The 26,593-nt window shown below is 40.6% G+C and overlaps 1 protein-coding gene across 13 annotated transcripts; it reads right to left on the reverse strand.

The window, feature by feature from the left end:
* Nucleotides 1–1,640: 1,640 nt before the first annotated feature.
* On the reverse strand, nt 1,641–26,129 carry LOC144988876 (uncharacterized). Of its 13 annotated transcripts, none has more exons than XR_013652940.1 (20): nt 14,540–19,880; nt 10,813–10,965; nt 10,263–10,388; nt 10,006–10,169; nt 9,767–9,854; nt 9,578–9,664; nt 9,174–9,230; nt 8,993–9,040; nt 8,828–8,851; nt 8,626–8,682; nt 8,101–8,124; nt 7,879–7,941; nt 7,685–7,741; nt 7,514–7,537; nt 7,317–7,373; nt 7,141–7,164; nt 6,940–6,996; nt 5,277–5,364; nt 4,214–4,348; nt 1,641–4,133 (listed from the first exon to the last, which is right to left on the reverse strand). XR_013652940.1 is itself a non-coding variant. In XM_078940170.1 (20 exons), exons 3-19 carry the CDS (start codon nt 21,958–21,960, stop codon nt 6,962–6,964), a joined length of 1,161 nt encoding a protein of 386 aa, XP_078796296.1. In that variant the 5' UTR covers nt 21,961–21,966; nt 22,429–22,593; nt 22,706–26,129; the 3' UTR covers nt 1,641–5,364; nt 6,940–6,961. The 13 variants fall into 13 exon arrangements, 5 of the variants coding, with proteins under 5 accessions (XP_078796296.1, XP_078796300.1, XP_078796305.1 ...); XR_013652937.1 differs by having other exon boundaries at nt 5,255–5,364; XR_013652935.1 differs by having other exon boundaries at nt 4,890–5,364.
* Between the last annotated feature and the right edge of the window lie 464 nt (nt 26,130–26,593).

Genomic DNA, 26,593 nt, shown 5'->3' on the forward strand with positions numbered 1-26,593 from the left:
ATTTTTGAAGCTCATCCAGAGAATGCCAAAAGTCTGCAAAGCAGTAATCAAAGCTAAAGGTGGCTACTATGAAGAACCTACAATATGACATATTCTCAGTTGTTTCACACTTTTTTGTTATGGATAGAATTCCACATGTGTTCATTCATAGTTTTGATGCCTTCAGTGTGAATCTACAATTTTCATAGTCATGAAAATAAAGAAAACTCTTTGAATGAGAAGGTGTGTCCAAACCTTTGGTCTGTACTGTAAATAAAAATGTTAAGTTTTTTTTTTCTTAACCTGAAAAAATCTGTGAATTTATTTAAATCTTTCCCAGTTTTTTATTGTAAAAATCTTTGAAGAAGACACAGAAACTAGAAACAGCATTGAAACCTTTGCAGATTGTTGGTGAAAAATGTTTGAATTCCAAAGATCTTTAATTTTTTCACTTTTCTTTTATTATGTTAAATATCAGTTATACACTTCATAAATTTGTTAATCTAATTTTAAGTAAATTTCTCTATTGATAACCTCTGATGGGTTTTGTATTCAAATCTGATCATTGGAATGAGACACAGTGATGACGTAACAACACCTCTCCAAAGGTTTCTCAGTACATTATTTTTCTATTTCGATTTTCTTTTTTATTATTCCCTGAAAATAAACTGTTTACTTTATACTTTATTTACCAGTCAAGTTAAAAGGGATTTTTTTGTTGTTGCAACCATCGACATCATATGAGCGACAGATAACACTCCAGACCAGCTGGTGGCGCTAAAGCATCATGACGCTGTTAGCCAAACAAAGAAGAAGAACAGAACGAGGCGCTAGCAGCGTTAGCTTGTTAGCAGGCTAGCAGCGTTAGCTTGTTAGCAGGCTAGCAGCGTTAGCTTGTGTTCAGAGGTCGGTGGTGTTTTGTTGGGACGTTTGTGAGGATTTTGGACAGAAAGGACGAAACGTGGTTCGTGTGGGAACTCTCAGCATTTTCCAAAGTGTCGTAAATGAGTGAAGAAGTGTTGAACGGAAAGACAACGTGGATTTCTGTGATTGTGAGACTAGCAGATGATCGATCGGAGCTGCAGTGAAGAGGACGGCGGTGTTTGTGGGAGTTGGAGCTGAAGATCGGAGCAGGAACCATGTCTTCCCTTCAGTCTCTGAGAGAGTTGATCAGCGAGCGACTAGCTGCTGCTGCTGAAGAAATCTGCAGACTCTGTGAAGGAACCATCGTCCAGTACGAGGAGGAGCTCTGTCGTCAGCGCAGACTGCTGGATGTCATCTGGAAACCACAGCTGCAGCTCCACCACATTATAGGTATGTCACCTTCATCACAGAAACAGAGAAGACCTTTGAGCTTCATGCTTTTCTTTACTGCGGTCAAGTGTGCCGGCATTAACTAAAGCTGAGGGAATCTCTCGCCTAACGTACGCAGCTTTATCCCTCAATGTTGACAAAAAAGTCCTGAAATCCATTGACAAAATGCTATTTAACTTTATTTGGAGGAACAAAAACCATTACATTAAAAAAAACAGTTGTAATTGTAACGGGCGCGTATCTGTCTGGCTGCAATCCAGCTCGTAATGCGCGTCCGTTGACCCAATCAATCTGCGTTGTGTTCTTTTTGTGTTGCTGGACAAATGAGGAGAGTCTGGACCCAAGCATCTGCTGGTTGCTGCCCGTTTATTGATCACCACAGCGGGATCTGTACATCAAACAAAACAGATAACTTGGTGACATGTAGTTCTCTGGTTCAACACATAGGGTCGCAGTATCCTCCTCTCAGCCGTCTCAGCGCGAACTCTAGGCAACTTTCACAAAATAATAATAACTTAAAGCATTTCTTTTCCAGATTTCAAAATAATTATAAGTTCTCAAAATATTATACTACATGCAACTTAAAATAATATTCAGGACAACCAGCATTACCATCAATAACACAAAAACACATGAAACAGAGTCCATACCTGTACATCAAACAAAACAGATAACTTGGTGACATGTAGTTCTCTGGTTTAACACATGGGGTCGCAGTATCCTGTTGAACAGAAAACCGGGAAACTTTCCACGTGTCTTCTACAAACTTATAACATATCTGCAAAGTTTGCAGTGTACCGAAACAACATTCACCATACAAAGTAACAATTTCACTTTACCACCATCTTCTGTTGCATTTTCAGCAGTAAACAACAAGCTAAATTCAAAATGAAAGCAGAGACCAAACGCATTACCTCCTCTCAGCCGTCTCAATGCGAACTGAGAGAAAGGGGGGTGGCGCACAAAACTAGAAAGTTCTCTTAAAGTGATAGTACAGATATTTGCACTCATGTCTCAAAATATATACACATCCTGATTATAAACAATATGAACATTTCTTAAAATATATATGAAAAATTATCAGGATTTGGTGAAATTCAAAATAAATAAGAATATAAATTAAACTGTCAGTCTACCTTTGTTACATAATGAACACTTCTGATAAGGGTGGTCTTAACTTTCTAGACTTTTGCACATTAAATAATACATTTAAAATAAATTGGCTAAGACATTTTATTAAGAATCCAAATTCAATCTGGAATTTCATACCAAATTACATTTTCTCCAAATTAGGAGGCATAAACTTTCTTTTATTCTGTAACTATAATGTACAAAAGATCCCAATTAAGCTTTCTTCCTTCCATAAACAAATGTGACTTTCCTGGTTCCTCATCAACAAACACAATTTTTCTCCTCACAGATACTACATATGGAACAATAAAGACATTACATAAAGACATAAATCTTTATTTTATCCATCTTGGTTTAATCAAAACATCCTTTTGGTTCATCAGCTGTTTAACTCAAACGGATCTTTAATGTCACATGAAGAATTCTGCTTCAAATATTCCATCAAAATACCAAAAACCGAATTTAACTTTGTTTTGAAAGCAATTCCTAAATGTATTATTACATTATTCAAAAGTTCGTCATTGCAAAATCCAACTTTATTACCAATTGATCCGACTAAAATAGAAATAGGCCAAATCTGTTTTTCTTCTTCACGTAACACAAATCGCCGTATACGCTCACTCTTCCAGAAGGATGTTGTCTCCATTCCTTACGTAGTTTCTTTTTGGAATAATTTAGTTTAACATTTAGAATGGAAAAAGATTTGGAATTTACCAGCAAAATACTTTTTAACCAATAAAGTGAAAGAAATCTCATTTAAACTAATCCATAAATTCTATCCAACCAAACTATATCTGCAACGGTTCAAGGAAGATATTGATGTTACTTGCTCTTTTTGTCAAGAATACCCTGAAGATGCTGTACATTTCTTTTGGTCGTGTCCCTTTTCCACTACTTTTTGGTCTAAAGTTTGTCATTTCATTTCCACCCACATTGACCCTGACTTTCACCTGTACTTAAAACATGTTATGTTGGCATCACCCACTGTCCATCTCATAAAAAAGAACAGTTGTACTTTATTAAACTTTTGTTGTTTTTAGGCAAATGGCACATTCATAAATCAAAAGTTACGAATCATACCCCTCATTTCTCAGTCTTTATCAATGAGTTCAAACAATACATTAAACTAACAGTTTAGTGTTGCTGATGCACCAGTGTCGCTCGTCCCATCATTAGTTGTTCCCTTTTATGCCTTTTGCAGTTTTCCATCTTTTGAGGAGTTTTGTGGTTTGTGATCCCACCTTGTGGCGCTTTCTGTTAGCATTAAATCGCTCCTAAGCGCATTCCTGAGTCTCAGCCTGATTCCTCTTTGCACTTGGGTTTCTGTCCCTCCAGCCATGACAATGGATGTGTCATGACGTCGTGGACGTGGCAGACCCAGTTGCTGAAACCCGGAAGTAAACTCTCGACCAGAAATAGTTTGTAAAGAGTATTTAATTCTCCAGGGGCTTTACAGAGTCTCCAAGAGAGCGTAGCTTGAGAAATCTTTGGATGACGCTTTGACGTCCCAGGAGCGCGGCGGACCGTGGAACCTGAGGAGCGTAATGTGGGGGAGCCGAGGACGGCGGGACCAACTTGAGGTGGAGCAGGACGCCGAGGACGGCGGGATCGATGTGGAGCGAGGCGTGGGCGCCGAGGACGGCGGGACCAGCGTGGAACGTGGAGAGGAGCTCAACCGCGGGAACCAGCATGACCAGTGGGAGATGAACCTGAAGGTGAGTACAAGCGAGGTAAGTAACAACGTGACTTGACAAGGTTTAGAGAATACTAAAGGGCCAGACATAAGCACCGGAGTAAGTATAACAAACTGGCGCTGGATACTGGAGAAGACAACCCTTATGAAGGCAGGCAGGAGATGAGGAGATGCAGGACAGCTGGTTCCAATCAGCAGAGCAGGAGCAGGAGTGCTGGGAGGGGGAGGTGGCTGACACAGCCACCATGACAGGATGTTGTGAATATAAACTTTTTTACTTTGATTTAACCTAATTTATTTGCTTGAGTTAAGATAAATCATTTGTTTGTTAAGTCAGTTTAAAAATAACACATAGTTATCAGACAGTTATTTTACTTTCATTCAAATTAATTCAATTAAGTAGGTGTAACTTTGGTGCTGCTGTTAGATCGGCCACGCATAGAATTGTGGGATACGATTCCCTTTGCCTGTCTGGGCGGATTTGTTTAATTTCTTTCTGCACCATGAGAAAGAGGGAAGGAGAGGGTGACGAGGTTATTTAACACCACTAATTTTATTTCATGTAGCAAGAACTGAAGTAAGAATCAGAATTGCAATAACTGTTGAGTGTCATATTTTGTAAATCCACACTGTGTCATTAATTTTAACAATATAAAAATGAGAATATCTGCGGCCTCACGCGCAAACAACCGTACACACCCACGTGTGTGTGTGTGTGTGTGAAAAGGAAACAGAAAAATTGTCTATTCATATAAAGTTGTTCTCAACTCACACTCGAGGACTAGTCGCACGGTCAACTTGGCAATGTTTTATGCCGGATGCCCTTCCTTATGCAACCCTCTCAATTAAACCGGGCTTGGGACCGGCACAGAAGTAGAGAAGGGAACGGGGAGCTGCCCAGACTTGAACCCTGGTTTCACGGATGAAAGGCGCCGCAAACCAGCACGAGCTAAACCGGCTCCCCATCAGATATATTAATGAACATAATAATGATAATAATACATTTTATTTATATGGTACCTTTCTGGGCACTCAAGTTTGCCTCACAATAAAAAAGTATGTAAAAACATAAAAATACAACAATAAAACTCCAGAACACAAGATAAGTTAACAGTTAAAAACAGGAACATGACAGACTTGCTGTTCTGCAGCAGCTCACACTGGATCTTTAACTTCAAATCTTGATGAAGACGACTTCAGAGGTTCTTCAGCTGGCTCTCTGGATATGCCGGTGACGTTCGAAGCTCCTGTGATCAGAAATGAAACTTAGATTCATGTTTGCAACACTTGAAAGAGAAAATGCAATGACCTGTTACAGCCCTGGTGCGTTCATGAAGCTCCAGTACATAGAATATTAGCAGAACTCCAACAGCCTCCCAGCCTAACTTAGACCACTACTTTATTTTTATGAGAAAAAAACCTAAGGAACCGACCCTAAAATCACCAATTATGCATACCCGCCTCCCCTCTGGAAATGCTAAGTGGAATTGAATTATGCAACAGTTTTCACAGGGTGAATGTGAAAATTAAAATACAATCCCCTCTTTACATTTTCGTTTTAATTATGACACAGAATAAGCAGTTTTTAAGTAGAAAAAGCATTTTAAAATATTGATTTATAATTTTATTTTTAAGTCATTTAATGCAGCTTTATTTGAAAATAAAAAAAAGTATTTCTGGTTTTGACTTATTTTGAATAATGCACACATTTCTTATTTACACTCAATCAATATAAAAAAGACAGTCTTAAGCAAAGCACTTGCAGATTGATAGCTTTGTCTCACAATCATTTAAAAGTAATTTGAAAGAGTCCAGAGAGACCAATTCTTTCAATTTAAACTCCTTTTGGAGTTTATTCCTTATTTTATTTTATTTATTACTTAGGTTATCACAGGCTATAAATAATAAAAATGATTTGGTTCTAAAATAAAAGCATAATTTTAGTTTCAGCCTGTGAACCAGTTTCTGAATATGTGGTTTAAAAGTTCTTCTTCAGTCATCAATTAAAATACCAATGTATTTGTGTTCTGTTACCAGTTCAATTAAATGTCCTTCTTTCGTAGTAATTGGGGACAGGTTTTAGAGTTTGTCTTTGATTTTAGAGAACAGCAAATATTTAGTCTTGTTAGAGTTTAAAACCAGTTTTAAATGATAGAAGGTGTTTGTCCATGATTAAAAGCTGATTGGAGCTTTGATATAGCAAGCTCAATTGAAAGTGCTGAACTGCGTTTTAGAAGTTTCCTAAGGGGTTCAACAAAGCTTGATTCTTGGGCCACGTCTTTTTTCCATCTAAATAAACGACCTTGATCAAGGTATCATAGATAACATGGATCTATATGCTGATGATACCATCTTGTACTTGTCCAGAACTCTAGCGCCCTCATCATCACAAAGATTGCTCCTTCCTCAGAACTGCAGATTCTTATGTGTGCCCTTTTTTGGACATCAAAGCCAGTATTCATGTCTTAATTGTGTACTGGTGATCCACAGCTCACAGAGAATTTCTTTTACTTTGTGCTAATGGTCCAGAACCATTTGGTATTCAACACCTCTGATCTGATTCCAGCCTGTATTAACATGTCAGTCACACAACAGCAACACCCACAGGACAAACAGCAGATGTGCAGTTGGACCCTACAGCTGCCCTCCCCAGTTTGTCACCCCTCCCCCCCAATGCCCTTCTGACCCCCTGAATCATTCAGATATGAGAAGTGAGTAGATATGAATATCACTATTCTGCTCAAAGTTCAGTGTCTGTGATTCAAACACAGACTGATGCTAATTTACACTTATGTTTCTGTAGAGAAGATTCATGATCTCACCTTCAGATGGCTTTGTTTTATTTCATTCTTTCAAAATCCTCTCAATCCCAAGACGAGCTGTTTGAAAAACCAAAGAAGAATTGACTTCTAATAACAGTCAGTTGTGACTAATAACATGTCTACTATGTTTCTGTAAAAACTGTAGTCAGTGACAGAAATTAATCAAAAATCATTTTGTTTCCAAAGTAAAGTTGTTCTCACCATCATGGAGTTTTTGGTCTTCATCTGTAAAAACAAAGACAGAAGATCAGCAATCAAACAATCTGACCCCTAAACAGGTTTATGAATCTGAAGGTTGTCTGTTCAAAATCTCAGTGCAGACAGAGACTGATGATGATTTAGAATCATGTTTCTGTAGAGAAGATTCTAGATCTCACCTGCATGCAGCCAAAATTCATTTCTTTTTTCTAAAATCCTCCAAATCCTCCAATCAACTGTGTGAAAACCAAAGAGTTCACTTCTAATAACAGTCAGTTGTTACTAATAACATGTTTACTACATTTCTGTAAAAACTGAAGTCAGTGACAGAAATGAATCAAAGTTCAGTTTGTTTCCAGACTAAAGTTGTTCTCACCATCCTTGAGTATTTTCACTTCATCTGTGAAAACAAAGACAGAAGATCAGCAATCACACTAATCTCTAAACAGGTTTATGAATCTGAAGGTTGTCTGTTCAAATCTCAGTGCAGACAGAGACTGATGATGATCTATAATCACGTTTCTGTAGCGAAGATTCTAGATCTCACCTGCATACATCCATAGGTCATTTCTTCCTTTGAAAAACATCTCAATCATCTCCTTAACTGTTTAAAAAAACAGAAAAAGAGTTAACTTTGGATCATGTATTAACTAATAACATGTTTGCTGTGAAAACTGTTGTCAGTGATAGAAATCAATAAATTATCCTCCACACACTTCTGTTTGAATCCAAACTACTCACCATTGTCCAGACTTTCTTGGACTTCATATCTTTGTTGTAAAATCCACAAAATCAAGTAACGTGCTGTTGAAAAACCAAAACAGAGTTAAATCATGATAATGATCAGTTGTAACTCATTAAACTGTTTATCATTAACACATATTTGTTATTTTCACAGCTGGAGGTTGAAAACCTGTCAGTGACAGAAATAAATCAAAGTTCACATCAAGTTGTTACACTGACCATTCAGAAGCTTCCAAATGCCATCTGGAACCAAAGAAGGATCAGCAATCAAACTAATCTGAAGCCACAACACATTTATTCACACTTTATTGATAACTAGATCTGCAATGTGTAACAATGATATCTGGATTTAACAACATTATATTCTGATTATAATCAGTGATTACTACATGTCTGTTACATGGGGAGAAATTCACGTTACTGTTTACTGAAATTTGCTTCTTCCCGCTCCTTTTCAAGCAATAAATCAAGCTGTACTTGTCTGTAGTTAATGATCACTACAATTAATTAAGCAAGTGTGAGTCACATGTGTCTGCTTTTGCTATCTATGTTTTTCATCATTTCTGTTATGAGTTTGATAAATCTGTGACTTTTTTATTGTATTGACTACAATTATTGATTAAAATAGATATAACTAATTTATAAATCTGAATATTTTCTGTTTAAAGTTCAGAGTCTATGATTCAAACACAGACTGATGCTGATTTATAATCATGTTTCTGTAGAGAAGATTCATGATCTCACCTTCAGACAGATTTCTTTTATTTCCTTCTCTTAGAATCTTCAAAATAATCCGATCAACTGTTTGAAAAACCAAAGAAGAGTTCACTTTTAACAACAGTCTGTTGTTCCTAATAACATGTTTATTATGTTTTAGTAAAAAACTGTTGTCAGTGACAGAAATGAATCAAAGTTCAGTTTGTTTCCAGACTAAAGTTGTTCTCACCATCTAGGAGTTTTAGGTCTACATCTGTACAAACAAAGACAGAAGATCAGCAATCAAACAATCTGAACTCATGAATGTTTTCTGTTAAAAGTTCAGAGTCTGTGATTCAAACACAGACTGATGCTGATTTACATCGATATTTCTGTAGAACATTCATGATCTCACCTTTAACCGACCCTGCAGCAGGTGTTTCTGCTGAAATCCTCTCATGTTCTGTTTGAGAAACCAAAACAGGGTTAAGTTAACGTCTACATGTTGAGTTCAGAACATGTGGACACAGTGTCTGTGATTTAAACACAAACTGCTACTGATTTTATGTTGTTGTAGAGAACATTCATGATCTCACCTATAGACGGCATTGTTTTACGTATTTCTTCGATAATCTTCTTAATCCTGTGGCGTTCTGTTAGAGAAACCAAAACAGAGTTAGCTCGTCGTCTCCACGTTGAGTTCAGAATCATGGATCAGGTTTGAGTTTCATCTGCAACCATTCAGACGTGTTTCTGACACCTGCTTCTCTTTACATGGATCTACTGACACTGACTGAAACAGAGGGTCATTGAAAGCAGAACCATGTGGAACCTGTTCATCAGAACTCTGTGTTTCCAACAGAGAACCAAGCAGAACCAGACGGAGGACTTTAGAGACCCTGAATTCATTCAACACCACAACCACATTCAACAAGCTCACATCAGGAACACACATGAATGTTTGCAGTTTAACAGAGACAGAAACTGGACTTTTTCTTACTTTTTTTTAGAATTATCAATCCAACTAAAAGAGCAAGTGAAACAAGAGTCCCGACCACAGGAATCCACACAGGTACACCTGTGTCCCCTACAAAAACAGAAGACAGAGAATAACCAGAGTTAGAAATGACTGGTTCTGGGTTTTAGTGGTTTCAGTGATTCTCTGGTTTCTACAAACATGATGACTCACTAGGAAGGAAAAGATTCTTCAGTTTGGCGCTGTTCTGAAAGCTGACAGAATTATTCAGGATGCAGATAAACGTCTCTTCCTGTGTGTGCTGAAGACAAAAGTTCAAAGATTCATTATCGTGGACAGAAGTCAGAACCCTCACTAGAAGTTCACTAGGACTGTATTGTGTGTTTTTGTTCTATTTCTTTGAATAATTTAAGAGTTTGTGGCTCTTCGAAAGTCAAATGTTTTCTCTGTACCTCAGTGATCTGTATTTTCCTGCCTCCTCTTTCATGGCTGTCATCTAGAATCCAGAAAACCTCCACATCTCCCAGATCATCCGTTCTATCAAACCAACAGCTGAGGGTACATTTGGTATGCTCAGGATTACAGTTCATAGTAATGCTGGGTTTGGGGACTGGAGCTGGAAAGAGAACAAATACAAAACTGGTTCTATTAAATTAACCAATTACAGAATTACAGAATTACCGTTACAGAAAAACGAACTAGAACTTACAGAGAACTCGTAGTTTCATAGCAGATCTGGTTTTTCCGTTAATATATGGCGTGTAAACACCGCTGTGCTCTGGTCTCACATTATAGATGGTCAGTTCTCCTGTTTCAGTGTTTAAGCTGCAGGTATCTGGAAGAATGACAGATATGCATGTTAGCATGATTTTAGTTTTTAGAGCCTTGCACGGACAAACCCCAGAACTATATTTATGACCTTTTAACTTCTTTCCTGGTCCTTGAGGTCCACTGATAAAAAGCTATTATGTTCCAAAACTCGTTTTAAATCTGGGGGAGACGTCACCTTTCAGGCAGTCGCTCCCCAACTTTGGAACGACCTCCTCCTGTCTCTGCACCTTTTTTCTTTTTGGCTTCTGGAGTTAAAGCCAGTCTAATATTTACATTTTAGACAAAACTCTTCTTTCCGTCACTAGACAGTAAACCAACAGCAGGTTAGTGTGAAAGTTAGCATCATTTTCAGGGGAAAACAACAACAAGGTTTCATCACCAGAGTCTCATTGTATTTGTCTATTATTGGAAATCTATTAAGTTCTCACCATTAAAGATGTTGTAGAAAGTTTGATCCCATCCAAACCACTCTGCAGCCAAGTCAGGTCCATATTTCCATGTTATGCTGATGATCTGATTTTCTGCGTCATCTGGACTGAGGACGACGCTGGAGCCCTTTAACACGTCTGGAAGGACCTTCACTGTAAAACAAAAGTTCATGATAAGTCAATATCTTCATCAATAACATTATTATCATTTTCAGATCAGCATCATTCATATGATTTTCAGATTACTTTAATTCAATTTTATTGATTTAGCCCAAATTCACAATGCCTCAATGGGCTTTGGTAATTGAAAAAGTCATAATATAAAAACATAAAATCAAAAGGATCATAAATGCATAGAATTCAATAGGATAATACTAAACTTTAACTAAACAGACTAAACTAAACTGGACATCCCTGCCCTTAGACCCCCCTTCGCGATAAGAAACCTCAGGGGTGCCCACATGAAGGAGGGATCCTCCCCCAGGACGGACAGGCGATTTACCAGAAGTCTTAGAGAAGAATTAACTTATCTAACGCTACAACTACACATTTAAAGTCCAGCAGAGGAGCTTCATCCAGTCGCAGTTGGGGGGACGGCCGGGGGCGCGAGTAAAGCTGTAGACAGGAACCACAGCCAGGTGTAGGAGCAGAGACGAGGTACACGGCCAGGTACAGAGCAGAGACGAGCCAGAGACAAGGTTTTTTATTGTTAAGTTTAATTTAAACACATTAACAGTATATATTTATTTATTTTTAACTATTTGTTCATTTAACAGGTGATACATGTGACACATGTGCTATGAACCAGTTTTTTAGGTGCTTTTTAAACAGAGTGAATGTGGCAAGGTCTCTAATAAGGTGAGCAACAGAATTCTACTCTTGCCTGCTGTTATGGAGAAGGTGCTCTGGCTGAAGACACGTCTCTACAGAGAAACTAGACAGTCTTGGTAAATCGACACTCTTGTCTCTTTGGGAGAAAGATCTTATTCTAACAAACTGAATGAGTGGAGGGAAGAAAGGTTTGGGGAGCATACGAGGGACCCTATGGAGAAAGAAAAACCTACCATAGAAAACCGGATGAAGGTGGAAACTACAAGAAACACATTTGAATGAAATCTTCCAGTTTTTCTGTTGGACTTCCATTTGCTGGTGAATTTCTATTGTTGGACATTGGAGTTTCTGTTTGAACACTGGATGAGGAACTAAAATGCCTAAAGAGACTGAAAAGAATAAGAAGACTTTGGAAAAGATGGAATGACAGTCCATTCACGATTTTATAAATTTTCTCCCAGCTTAAAAGTTTGTGTTTTTGTAAAATGTCACAGTGATGATAATTTAATGTGTTTTTATCCAGTATTTGAAATTTCTGTTGGTAAAGTGACTCCAGAGGTTTTAATGCTGATTTGTTTACCTGTGACCAGCTAGTGAGGCAGTATGTCATGTGTGATAAAAATCATTGCATTTATGAACATTGTAGCAGCCGGCAGTGACAAATTTGCCCTGATAAATCTAAAATTAGACATGTTAATCTTAAAATGGTAACATATTTTCTGGATATGAGATTTAAAATTGAATGTATCAATTAAAATGCTAAGATATAAATTTTTTTAACAACAATTATTTTCTTTTCTGCCACAAAAAAACAAACATAAGACATAATATGTTTACGGTTTGTTTTGGAAAAGAACATTACAACTGTTTTATTTACATTGAGACTTAAACTGGATTGTTCCTGCCATTCTGCAACATGTCACATCGTTTTAGTGAGATTCTCTGCCACCTCAGATGTGTTTTTGCCATGTGCATAATTGACAGTATCATCAGCATACATCTGAATGAGTAAGTTATAAAATATCTGAATACTAACTAGTCTGACAATAAGCCTGTCCAAAGAGGAATGTATCAGTCTAACTTTAAATGTAGAAACTGAGTCGGCCTCTCTTACATGAGCTGGGAGTTTATTCCATAAGACAGGGGCTTGGTGGCTAAACGCTCTACCTCCAACCGTACTTTTACTAATTCTAGGAACCACAAGCAGTCCTGCATTTTTGGAGTGAAGTGTTCTCATTGGATGGTAAGGGACTATGAGGTCTTTGATATAGGATGGAGCCAAACCATGTTAGGCTTATAGGTTAACAGAAGGATCTTGAACTTGATTCTAGAATCAACTGGGAGCCAATGGAGCGAAACTAACACAGGAGTGATGTGATCTCTTCTGCTAGTTCCAGCTAACAATCTAGCTGCTGCGTTCTGAACAAGCTGGAGACTTCTTAAGGAACTCTTATGACACGCTGCTAACAAGGAGTTACAGTAATCCAGCCTCGACGTAACGAATGCATGGATGAGTTTTTCAGCATCACTCTTAGAAAGTAGATTTCTGATCTTAGCAATATTCTGCAGGTGAAAAATGGCAGTTCTACACGCCTGAGATATGTGAGCCTTAAATGATAAAGCCTGGTCAAATAAAACCCCAAGATTTCTAACTGTGGAATTGGGGGCTATACTTAAAAAAATAATTTGTAGAGGCCGACCCCTCTTTGGTTTTTTCAAATTGTTCTATCGCGCAGAATTAGTTCCTATATAACACTGTTTTTTGTACGCCTTTGGCGTCCCAGGCCCAAACAGACGCAAACCCTCCATATGCTTCACTGTCGACGGGTTTACTTCAATCTTAATCTAAATTTCTTCTGTTTTTCGCACACCGAAGTGTCACAGGCTAAACAGTCACATCAATAAACCCTACTCATTTTATCTTTCTTTTCCAAGCGGGTGAATCACACAAAACCTCGAGTACAACTCGCCGCTCACTCACTCACTCAACTTCCCCTTGATTTGAGTTATTCAATATGCAGAAATTCATAAAAGGCTCCTGCTTACCGTACTTTATGAGGCGGCTGGGGAAGTTGACCATGTGTGAGAGGAGACGTCCCCGTTTCTTTCTGCACTGTGTCTCAGAAAACTTCGCAAAATACTCTACTAAAATCCGGTTCAGTCGGTCCCTCCCGACTCCACGTCGGTGTCACCAAAATTGTAGGAAAGAAATCTTCGCTTTTCAGTTCTTTCCATACATGCGTGTTCAGTAGTCGAGAGTGGTAAAGCAAACAAGGATTCAACCGGATTAAAAATACACAAAGTTTATTTCCCTGACAATAGTTCTAGAGCACAGATTAAAACATTAATGCAGATATATCTGGACTCCCAAGTTAAGACCTACTGACGCACAAGTTACATGCAAATTACTCGTAGATTTTCTTGAGAGCCACGGAAAACTTTGAAAACAGTCTTTTTAACATGTGTTTGAATCTCCGCCATCCGGAAAGATCATGGCTGCTCATCCTCCGCCCCTGGTCGCTCTGATTTGTCGGTAGATGTCCTTCCTGCTCTCAATGGCCAATAGCTGGAGTATCAGCCTCAGAGTTCGCTCCTCCCGGCTTTAAGATGAGGTCAGCTTCAAGCTCCACATGAGAACAGGAATCTTCACACTTTCCCAGGGGAAGAACCTTCAATCCGGATGGTACGGATGTAGTCCATGGCATATTTATAGCACTTATTGAAAACTCCTAACTTTGCACAAAGAACATCCTATTTGGACGTGGGCAAACCAGTAACAAAGTCCACTGCAATATGAGACCAGGGTCTATGAGGAGTAGGCAGAGGATGAAGTAGGCCCACGGGGGAAGAGCTGGAGGACTTGGACCGAGCGCAGGTGGTACAGGCGGCTACTTACTCTCATACATCTTTGTCCATCTTAGGCCAGAAGAACTTCTTCCGTAAGGGACATAGGGTTCTGAATACTCTGCCATGACAAGCGACCCGAGAGCTGTGGCCCCAGTCGAGGACGTCTGACCTGAGTGATGAGGGGACGAAGAGGACACCGTCAGGGCAGGAGTCGGGTTTCGGTTCCTCACCTTGAGCATTGATGACCCGGTTTCCGATGTCCCAGGTTAAGTTCCCCACGATGCAGGTCGACGGAATGATGGTGGTAGGGGTCGTGGAGTCGTCGGGACAGAATTGGCGTCAGGTTTGGTAGGTAGGTAATGGTATACTTAAATCTATCAAAGAATAGGCACCACCAAGCTTGATGAGAGTTCAAACGTTTGGCTGAGCGTAAATAGGCCGGGTTCTTATGGTTGGTCCATACTATTAACAGTAGGTCGGCTCCCTCCAGCCAATGACGCCACTCCTCCAGCGCAAGCTTGATGGCCAGCAGCTCACGATTTCCCATGTCATAGTTTCTTTCTGCAGGGGAAAGTTTCCAAGAAAAGAAAGCACAGGGTTTGAGTTTTCCTGAGGAATTTTCTTTCTGGGCGAGGACAGCCCCCACCCCAGTATCCGAGGCGTCGACTTCCACAATGAACTGCCTTGGGGTGTCGGGTTGAGTGAGAATGGGTGCCGAGATAAACAGAGACTTGAGGGTATCAAAGGCGACCTGGGCAACAGAGTTCCACGGAAATGGCTTGGTAATGGAGGTCAGCTGAGTTAGGGGCGAGGCAGTTCTACTGTAATTCCTAATAAATCTTCTATAAAAATTGGCGAAGCCTAGGAATTGCTGTAGTTTCTTACGAAAAACGGGGGGTTCCCACTGGGAGACCGCTTTGATTTTTGCCGGATCGGGGCAGATGCTACCTGCCTTGAGAATGTAACCAAGGAACTGGATAGAGGAGGGGTGAAATTGACACTTTTCAGCCTTAACAAATAACTGATTCTCGAGCAGATGGGTTAGGACCAGGCGCACGTGGTTCTCATGTTGGACGGGGTCACGGGAAAAAAATCAAAATATCATCGAGATAAACAAAAAAAAAAAACAATTAATGAAATCCCGGAGTACGTCGTTTACGAGCCTCTGAAAAACGGCTGGGGCGTTGGTAAGGCCTAAAGGCATGACCAGGTACTCATAAAGGCCAAGGACGGTATTGAACGCGGTCTTCCATTCATCCCCCTCTTTAATGCGGACTAAATGGTACGCGTTGCGCAGATCGAGTTTAGAAAATATCTGCGCGCCATGAACAGTCAAAAACGGAGCTGATGAGAGGGAGAGGGTATTTATCTTTGATCGTGATGGCGTTAAGTTCGCGGTAATCAATACAAGGGCGCAGGGTTTTATCCTTTTTCTCCACGAAGAAAAACCCAGCATCAACTGGAGAAGAGGATGGGCGGATGTGACCGGAGGTGAGAGCCTCATGGATACAAGATTCCATGGTGGCCTTTTCGGGGCCTGACAAATTATATAGATGCCCTTTAGGCAAGGTGGCCCCCTGGAGGAGCTCGATGGCGCAGTCATAGGGCCGATGGAGAGGCAGAGCATTAGCTTTGCATTTACTGAAAACAGCTTTGAAATCATGATAGCAGGGTGGAACCGTAGAGAGATCGATAGGTTCAGAGAGAGTAGTGCTAGCGGGGAGTAATTCGGGGATAGCAGACTGAAGACAATTAGCAAGACAATAAGCACTCCATGAATTGATAAGTTGGTGGACCCAGTCAAACTGGGGGTTGTGAATTTTCAACCAGGAGCAGCCTAAAACGACCGGGTCACGAGGAGAGTGCGTGATAAAGAATTGGATGAATTCACTGTGATTATTGGAAGAGATGAGCTGAATGGGACCCGTGCAATGGGTGATAACCGAGAGATGTTGACCCCCTAAACCAGCAGCCTTAATGGGGTACTCTAACGGTTCAGTAGGTAAAGAGAGGGATTTAACAAGCCCACGTCAATAAGGCTCAAAACATAGCTTGAAAGGGATTCGACAAAGGTCTGTGGAGTGAGAGACGACAGACTTACCCGCCCGCGGCCTGCCGTCTAGCGGGGGGTTTGGGAGTTTAAACGAAGTCTACATTGGGAGACCTGGTGACCGTGATTCCCGCAGTAGAAACATAAGCCTTCGTCTCTTCACTTCTAACGTTCTTCTGCTGACAGCTTGGAGAGGCCGATCTGCATGGGCTCTTCAGGAGGTTTTCGAGACACAGCTGCAGAAAACTCCGGGGAAAAGGTTGTGGAAGGAGAAAGATTAACAGGGGGCCGGAGACGAGGCTGAGAGGTGCGTTCTAGTTTGCGCTCACGGAGACGTGTGTCAGATCGGAGCGTAGCGGTGACTAAATCTTCAAAAGATGTAGCTTCAGGTTGTGTGCACAGATGATCTTTGATATGGTCGTTTAATAACTGGTAGAAGATACCTCAGAGCGCAGGATCCGACCATCCAGCCTCAACAGCTAAGATGCGGAAATCGATGACGTGGTCTCAGACAGATTGATTATCTTGCTTGACTCATTTTAATGACTCATTTCAATGAATGGAAAACCGGATCATCAATAATCCACACCCCGATCTCAGGAAAACAGTCTTTTTTTTGTCTGTTGCTCCCAAACCATCGCCTGGCCCTGCAGTTGTCCAAAGGAGACAAATAAATGCGAGGACTAGGGCACAGTTTGTAGAAATGATAAACCCTGAAAACGCCTTTGGTGCCAATGTTGATGAAATGCTGAATTCTGTTACTTCTAGCGTCTTGAATGTTCTGGATGCCCATGCCCCTATGAAGGTTAAATTGAGAAAACATGGACAGAAAGCTCCCTGGAGGAATGATGATCTAGTCAGGGCACAGAAACAACAGTGCCGCAGAGCTGAGCGAATGTGGCGCAAGTCAAAACTCCAGGTTCATTTTGGAATGTATAAGGGGGAGTTGTACGCTTACAACCAGATCTTATGCAGAACAAGGGAAAGGTACTTCTCTGAAATCATTGGAAGCTGCAGCAGCAACTCTCGTGTCCTGTTCACAACAGTAAACAGATTAACTAACCCCCCAACCCAGCTACCAATAGAACTGGTTTGCACACTTAAATGCAATGAGTTTGATGTATTTTTTAATGACAAGGTTCAGGGTATTAAAAAAGCCATCAACTCCACAACACATATAACTATCCAACGGCCACCTACTCACTCTAAGCTGACTGACTTTGTACCTGTCACTGACCAAACTGTCCAAGAGACCATCACCCGTCTCAGCTCGTCTACATGCTGCCTTGATGTGTTACCCACTATATTTCTAAAGTCTGTCCTGAACAGTGTGTTGCCATCAATTACTCAAATAGTTAACATGTCTCTTCAATCTGGAATATTTCCAGAGGCCTTAAAAACTGCAGTCATTAAACCTCTCCTGAAGAAAAGCGGTCTTGATCCCACTGTACTGAATAATTACAGACCTATCTCTAATCTGCCATTTTTAGGAAAAGTCCTTGAAAAAGTTGTCTACCTACAGCTCACTGACTTTCTCTTATTAAACAATTCATTTGATGTTTTCCAGTCGGGTTTTAGACCCCATCATAGCACAGAAACTGCTCTTATCAAGGTAACCAACGACATCCGCCTGAACACTGATGATGGCAAAGTCTCTGTCTTAATCCTGCTAGACCTGAGCACTGCCTTTGATACTGTTGATCATGGGATCCTTTTGCACAGACTCCAAGACTTGGTTGGCATCTCTGGATCTGCCCTAAGTTGGCTCAAGTCTTATCTAGAAGACAGGAAATATTTTGTTGAAATTGGGAGTTGTGTCTCAGACTACATGGCCTTGACTTGTGGTGTGCCCCAGGGATCGATCCTGGGACCCCTTCTGTTCAACCTCTACATGCTGCCACTAGGGCAGTTAATACGCAGTAATAACATATCTTATCACAACTATGCAGATGATACTCAGATCTATGTGTCACTGACAACAGGTGAATATGGGCCGGTGGATTCACTCAACCACTGCCTCCAATAGATCAGTGCGTGGATGCAGAATAACTTTCTCCAGCTAAACTCAAACAAGACCGAAGTTATTGTTTTTGGCCCACAGAAACAAAGAGAAAGAGTCAGCAGCTACCTTCATTCTCTGTCTCTTAAACCCTCTAATAAAGTCTGAAACCTAGGGGTAATCATGGACTCTGACCTGAACTTTAACAGCCATATCAAGTCAGTAACATCAGCGGCATATTACCATCTGAAAAACATTGCCAAAATCAAAAACATAGTGTCAAAGCCAGACCTGGAGATAATTATTCATGCATTTGTCTCCAGTAGGTTAGGCTACTGTAACGGCCTGCTCACCGGCCTCTCCAAACCAGCTGTAAAACAGCTTCAGTACATCCAGAATGCTGCTGCTGGAGTCCTGACCAGAACCAGGAAGTATGATCACATTAGTCCTGTGCTCAGGTCTCTGCACTGGCTCCCTGTACCTCAAAGAATAGACTTCAAAGCAGCTCTGCTTGTGTACAAGTCTCTCCATGGCCGAGCACCAAAGTACATCTCTGACATGTTAGTGCCATATGAACCATCTCATACTCTGAGGACCTCAGGGGCCGGCCTCCTGTTGATTCCCAGAGTCAGAAATAAACAAGGGGAATCAGCGTTTCAATATTCTGCAGCTAAAATCTGGAACAGCCTCCCTGAAGTCGTAAGACAGGCCTCTTCTGTATTCATGTACAAATCTAGACTTAAAACATTTCTGTTTAGCCGTGTATATGACTGAAAGGTCCTATCTGCACTTTTCTTTCCATTCCTTCTGTGAAGAATAGTTAGAAACTGCCTTTAACTTTTATTACACTAATGGTTTAAACTTGATTCACTGAGCATGTATTGTCATCTCAAAATTATATTACATTTGAAGAAAGCACAGCCAAACTATTGTTCTAACAGTTTCTTCCCATACTCCCTCTTTTCTGTGCATGTTTTCTGCTGAGCAGGCCTCAGACTTATCTTCACTTTAGCCTTGGAGCTTCTCTCCACCAGTAACCTGTGGGCGTGTTTTTCACACGAGGTCCATCAGACGATCTTCTGAATATGCAAATGCAGGGTTTTTATACCAAAGCCCATCCCTGAGCTCGTTGGTTCGGACTTTGAATGTACCATGTTCATGTCTGTCCCCTTCGTGTTTGTGCGAAGTAAAACCTCCACAAAAGCTAAGTAACTGTCTCTGAGTCCTTATTCATTATTTCTGTGTGTAAGAAACTGACGGGGTAACGAACCTAAAAATATTCCTATTTTACAGTCCTTTCTAGAAAATCCAGTTTCTTCACACCTTCCTTTATTTTTAAATCAATTTTATAAAATATTATTTTCTTTTAAAGTAAATTTTACGTTGATTATTTCTATGATGTATTGTGATTTTAATGCATTTTTCTGTTTTGTGAAGCACCTTGAATTACTTTGTGTACGAATTTTGCTCTACAAATAAACTTGCCTTGCCTTGCCTTGCTAATGCCTATGGATCCATTCCGCACAAGTTGTTGGTAATGACCCTGTTGACATATCACGTTCCAGAGAAGATCAGAAATCTGGTTCAGGATTACTACAGCAGTTTTTGTCTGCGATTCACCTCAGGCTCAGTAACATCCGCATGGCACCGTCTGGAGAAAGGCATCATCACGGGTTGTACCATATCCGGGGTGCTGTTTGCCCTTGCGATGAACATGCTGGTCAAAGCAGCTGAAACAGAATGTCGGGGTCCACTATCCAGATCAGGCATAAGCCCACCACCAATTCGTTCCTTCATGTATGATTTGACTGTCACAACTACATCAGTGGCAGGATGCCGTTGGCTCCTCCAAGGGCTTGAGAGGCTTATGGCTTGGGCAAGAATGGTGTTTAAGCCAGCTAAATCAAGGAAAATTGGTGGAGAAGTTCCGTTTCCGCTTGGATGGAGTCGTAATTCCCTCAGTGTCAGAACAACCGGTGAAGAGCCTGGGGAAAGTCTTTGACGCTACACTGAAGGATAAGGCAGCAGTAGAGTCAACCCACAAGGAGCTGAAAAACTGGTTATTAGTAGTGGATAAGTCAGGTCTTCCAGGAAAGTTCAAAGCATGGATATATCAGTATGGAATTCTACCGAGACTCTTGTGGCCATTACTGATATATGAAGTTTCAATTTCCAGCGTGGAGAGCTTTGAACTTAGCATAACGCAGTTTCTGCGCAGATGGCTGGGTCTGCCAAGGAGTTTAAGCAGTATAGCTCTTTATGGCCGTTCCAACAAGCTGCAACTCCCCTTCACAAGCCTGATAGAAGAATTCAAAGTCACCAGAGCCAGAGAGGTGCTACTGTATAGAGACTCAAAGGACACCAGAGTCTCCTCTGCAAGCATCATGGTGCGAACCGGAAGGAAGTGGCAGGCTCAAGAGGCAGTTGCTCGCGCAGAAGCCAGGCTGAGACACAGTGTCTTGCTTGGCAATGTGGCAGTGGGTAGAGCAGGTCTTGGAAGCCACACAAGACCAAAATTCGCCAGGGCCAAAGAGAGGGAGAGACGGTAGCTGGTGCAGGAAGAGATCCGTACAGAGGTAGAAGAAGAACGTTACAACAAAGTAGTAGCAATGTGCCAGCAAGGTGCTTGGACGAGATGGGAAAATCACGTTCCAGAGAAGATCAGAGATCGACCCGAAAGATCACATGGTCAGAACTGTGGAAGTCAGAACCAGCTAGACTCAAGTATCTGATCCAGTCGGTCTATGTTGTCTTTCCAAGCCCATCCAACCATTCACTGTTGGGGATTAGTGGAATCATCGGCTTGCACCTTGTGCCAGGCATTAGGCACCCTGGAGCATGTCCTGAGCTGCTGTCCTAAGGCCTTGGGAGAGGGAAGGTACACATGGCGTCATGACCAGGTTTTGAGGGCAGTGGCTGCCACCATCTGTACAGGAATTCAGCAAAGCAAACATCAGCTCCGAGAAAAGTATAACATTACTTTTGTCAGGGCAGGAGAGAAACCACAAGCAGAGCGTAAGACCTCAACTGGGCTGCTAGCCTCAGCTCGTGGCTGGAGTTACAGGTGGACCTGGGGAGAAAGCTTAAGTTTCCAGAGCACATTGCAGAGACTTCCCTCAAGCCAGACTTGGTTTTAATATCAGACGCCACAAAGCAAGTGGTGCTGCTGGAACTCACAGTTTCCCCAGTTTGGGGAGAGTCCCGTTAGCTTCACGAGGCCTCATCTATGACAACCACCAACTAACGGATTCATGTTACATAAGAGTTCTAGTTTAAAACACAGAATTTTATTTTGGTAAACACAGATTCTGATTCTAGAACATTCTTAGAGAATAAATCAGAACTTACCCGAGTGAACTTCTGCGGTGAACCAGGCTAGAAACAAAAGACCCAAGAAGAAGAAGGAGGGCGTCAACGCCATTTTCCTCTGAAGACAAAATAAAGGAGATTAAAACATAAGAACAAAAATAACAGAATTACAGAATAAGCGATTAAAAAACAATCCAAACTCTGAATGGGATTAAGGTGTGTAATAACATAAAGGAAAGGTCTTCTAAAACATGTAAAAATTGCTGAATCACTTCAATAATATTCTGTAAGTTGATGGAAGATGTGGTTCGGAAAAAGACCAGAATCGTCATCCATCCACCTGTCATCACCAACTTTTCCATTGTTTTCTAGCCACAAAACAAAGGCGACCAGCCAGATGTAAAACATGAAGAACTGCTTTAAATGGATGTCTGTTGGTCTATGTGATGTATTTCTGGGTTTGGAATCTATCATTTGTGGTCACCAACTTTGGTCTCTGAACCACAGAAAACAGTGGGTTGTGGTCCTACGGAGAGTTCCTGAACATGGAATGAGGAAATATTACTCAGCACACAGTTACCTGGAACTGTAATCTATTACTTTAGGAAGGAGTTCTCCCACAGACTGGATGGAGGAGAACAGGAAGGTTTGGAGTCAGAAATGAAAAAAGCCAACAAGCATCAGCTGATTGTTGTTGAGGTGATGAAGAAGAGTCCTCCATGTTGTTGATCCAACAATGATGAAGCTTTGGAAACAGCAGAGGGAGGAGAGTTTGCAGAGAAAGAAGAAGATCTTCTCCAAACATTCAGAAACAAACAGTCAAGTTAGTGAAGACAAAGTTCCAGAAACAAACTCACTTCATTTTCTGCAAAGAGATGAAGAGGAAGAAGAGTCTCCCTCACCGTGTCAACGCAGCTGCAGCACTGATCACTGACTCACAACCAGGAAGAGTCCACCTGGATGGAGGCGGGGCAGCACAGGTGGGTGGGCGGGGCAGGTGGAGCAGCTGAAGGGGAAATTTGATGTCAGATTCAGACTGTGATTCTTCCTGGAATCCAACCCTAAACATGCCTGTTGTCTACCAAGTGAACAGCCACTGCTCCACAGTCAGAGGAACAGGATCTGATCAGGTTTAGTCCTGACATGAAAAAAGGGGGCGGGGCTTCTTGTTGGAGGTGAAATGACTGACAGGAGCTGCAGGATGTTTGTTTCCTTAACTAAAGACAGAGAACAGGTTCAGGAAGAAACCTGACACCACCTGACAGCAGCTGAGAGGAGGGGCGGAGCTTCAAGCTGATTGACAGGTTGTTGATCTCAGTGACTGAGAAAGCTGAGGTCATGTGACCTTCTGCTTCCAGACATGCATGACCCCCCCTCATCTGTCATCTACTGACACTGAAGCAGAAACTCTGATGGAGCTGAAGGGAGGGGCCTGACTATTTCCTGGAAACAGCTCCTTCTGATCATCAGTCAGACTCAGAGGAACAGAGAGTTTGTTCACATGCAGCTCAGGAAAATGGCTGACAGTCAAGCTGAGAAGCTTTTCTTTCCATGTCTGTTAGAATCACAACCTTTCAAATCCACAAGATCCTGAAACTGAAGGAAAATGACTGAAGGAAAAAAGGATTTGATGATGTAGAATTATTAGTTTGTTTGCAGACTCTACTGGTGATGAGGAATATTGTCGGATTCTGTTTAGGCTCAGAACTCAGAACTGAGCAGATTGAAGTTTGAATGTAAACAAGTCAGAACAGCAGTTGGAGGCAAAAATTGATCACAAAGAAAACCTCAAAGTGAAAGAATGTGGATCTTCCAGATCTGTCAGAGCTTCCAGGAAAAACTCTGACAACAGAGAGAAAGATGTGAGGAGCAGAAAAACACTTTAGTCTGACACTGTGATCATTGCAGAAAGTTTAGAAAAAGTCCAGAAAAAGAGTCCCATTGACCTTTCCAAACATCAAACTCTCTGTTTTCCCTCAAAGGATCTTCAGGTGTTTCTCTTCTCCACCTGCTGATCTTCCTCCAACCACCTGAGTCTGTTTTCTGTTCCTGTCGTCTTTCAACTCTCTGCAGTGACGTTCCTCCTCGTCTGTCTTCCTCATCCATTCCTCTGCTGTCAGATCAACTGTCAGGTTGTTGCATCACAGCCGACATGTTGGAGTTTGTAGCAGGAGCTCTGATCCCTTCATTGTAGTCTGTTCAAAGCAGAATAGGAATTGATCTGCAAACATCAACAATGTTCTGATTTTATGGAACATTCTTAGATTGTCCATGAATTTTCTGACTTTTCTGTTCACATTGTTGCCTCAAAGTTCTGCCCTGACCTCTGACCTCTTTACTGCTGAAAGGAACATCAACATTCAGCCTGAGAGCAGCTCTGACTGAAAGAATGTGGATCTTCCAGATGATCTGTGCTTCAGTCTGGAAGAATGTTCTGCAGCAGAACCACATTCCTGAATGAGTCTGTGTTCCTCAGTAACAGGGCGTGTCTGAACGGCTGCAGATTCTGCAGAACATCAAGGTTTCCTGCAGCTGGATGGAAGGAGTGCTGCCCCCTAGTGGACAGGAACTCAGCAGTGCAGCTTCAGGATGGAGTGGCTTCCAACAAATCAGATCAACGTTCTGCTCTCTGCTAAAGAGGCAGAACGTCTCCTTCTAAGAAGAATCCAGAGTTCCTGATCACAAACATCAACTGAAGCCCAAATCAGAGCTGATCAGACTGCATGGAGCCCAAGCTCCAGAAAAGAGGAGAGAAGAAGAAGTCGTCCACATGAAGCTTCACCTTAGAGGAAAAGAGGAGCTGCTGAACTAAAGTACTCGAGTACTGAGGAAGACTTTCAACCTCTGATGGATTCTGTAGAACATTTGGAACTAGAATGTAGAAAGTGCTTCAGTTCCATCAGCTGTCAGTCTGCAGCAGCTTCATCTGCTGCCTCCATCCTCTCTCTGGGAGTCTCTGCAGAGTTTTTCTGTGGAGGTTTGTCTGAACCAAGCTGCAGCTAGTTCACTTTGAAGCTCCTTCAGGCTGACACAGCAACAATGACAAAGACTGAAGCTGCTGTGCTGCCCTCTAGTGGCAGACATGGCATCTGCAGCACACATTTCTGCATTTCTCAACATTTTTGAAGCTCATCCAGAGAATGCCAAAAGTCTGCAAAGCAGTAATCAAAGCTAAAGGTGGCTACTATGAAGAACCTACAATATGACATATTCTCAGTTGTTTCACACTTTTTTGTTATGGATAGAATTCCACATGTGTTCATTCATAGTTTTGATGCCTTCAGTGTGAATCTACAATTTTCATAGTCATGAAAATAAAGAAAACTCTTTGAATGAGAAGGTGAGTCCAAACTTTTGGTCAGTACTGTAAAAAAAAATTTAAGTGTTTTTTTTTCTTAACCCGAAAAAAATCTGTGAAGTTATTTAAATCTTTCCGAGTTTTTTTTATTGAAAAAAATCTTTGAAGAAGACAGAAACAAGAAACAGCATTAAAATCTTTGCAGATTGTTGGTGAAAACTGTTTGCGTTCCAAAGATCTTAAATTTTTTTCACTTTTCTTTTATTATGTTACATCTCAGTTATATACGTCATAAATTTGTTCATCTAATTTTAATTAAATTAAGTAAATTTTTCTATTCTTTTTTTCACTGTAATGAGAATTTCAATATTATTGCTTGTCTTTGTTATTAAATATACAGTTAAATGTTTATTTATAGTCGTAGTTATTCTCTTTAGAAACAGTTTTTTAGGATCTTTTTGCTTGAAATTTTTTTTTTTAATTGTTGTTTCCTTGTTTACTTAAGAAATTTCTTTATTCATTACTATAGTTTTAGAAATACAATAATTTGATCTAAACAATTGATGAACCAGAAGGATGTTTTGAGTAATCCAAGATGGATAAAATAAATATTTATGTCTATCGGTATAAGTAATGTCTTTCCTATTCCAGATGTAGTATTTGTGTAATTGTGTTTTTAAATGAGTGACCAGGAAATTAACATTTGTTTATGGAAGTAGGAAAGTTTTATTGGGATCTTTTGCACGTTATAGTTACAAAATAAAAGAAAGTTTATGCCTCCTTATTTGGAGAAAATGTAATTTGGTATGAAATTTCAGAATGAAGTTGCATTCTTAATAAAATCTCTTAGCCGATTTATTTTTAAGGTATTATTTAATGTACAGAAGTCTAGAAAGTTAAGACCACCCATATTGTAAGTGTTGATTACAACTGGTTTTTATATAATGGTTTGTGTTCCTCCAAATAAAATTAAATAGCATTTTGTCAATGGTTTTCAGAACTTTGTTGTCAACATTGAGGGATAAAGCTGTGTACCTTAGGCAGGATATTCCCTCAGTTTTAGATAGTAAAACTCTGCCTCTCAATGATAAATCTCTCTGGAGCCACTGGTTCAGCTTTGTCTGTGTTTTAATAATAATTGGATCAAAGCTTAATTGGCCTCTGGCTTTTTTATCTTTGGAAATGGTCATTAGGTAGGTGATAGACTCTTTGTTTTGTTGTTAAATCTGAACATTGTAATGAGATACGGTGTGATATTATTATTATTTTTTAAATGTTCTTTTCTGTATTATTTACTTAATTAAAACTGTTTTGGAAAATACTGAAAGCATGTTGAGCCATACTGAGATCCAGTTACGCAGTTATTTCTTTTTCAATAAAGTTTCTGCACGTGACCCGGAAGTAAACAGCACGAGGCGCTGGCAGCGTTAGCTTGTTAGCAGGCTAG

The sequence above is a fragment of the Oryzias latipes genome, chromosome 2 (assembly GCF_053564925.1).
Source record: "Oryzias latipes strain Hd-rR chromosome 2, Olatipes_Hd-rR_3.1".
In the NCBI taxonomy this organism is placed as follows: Eukaryota; Metazoa; Chordata; class Actinopteri; order Beloniformes; family Adrianichthyidae; genus Oryzias; species Oryzias latipes.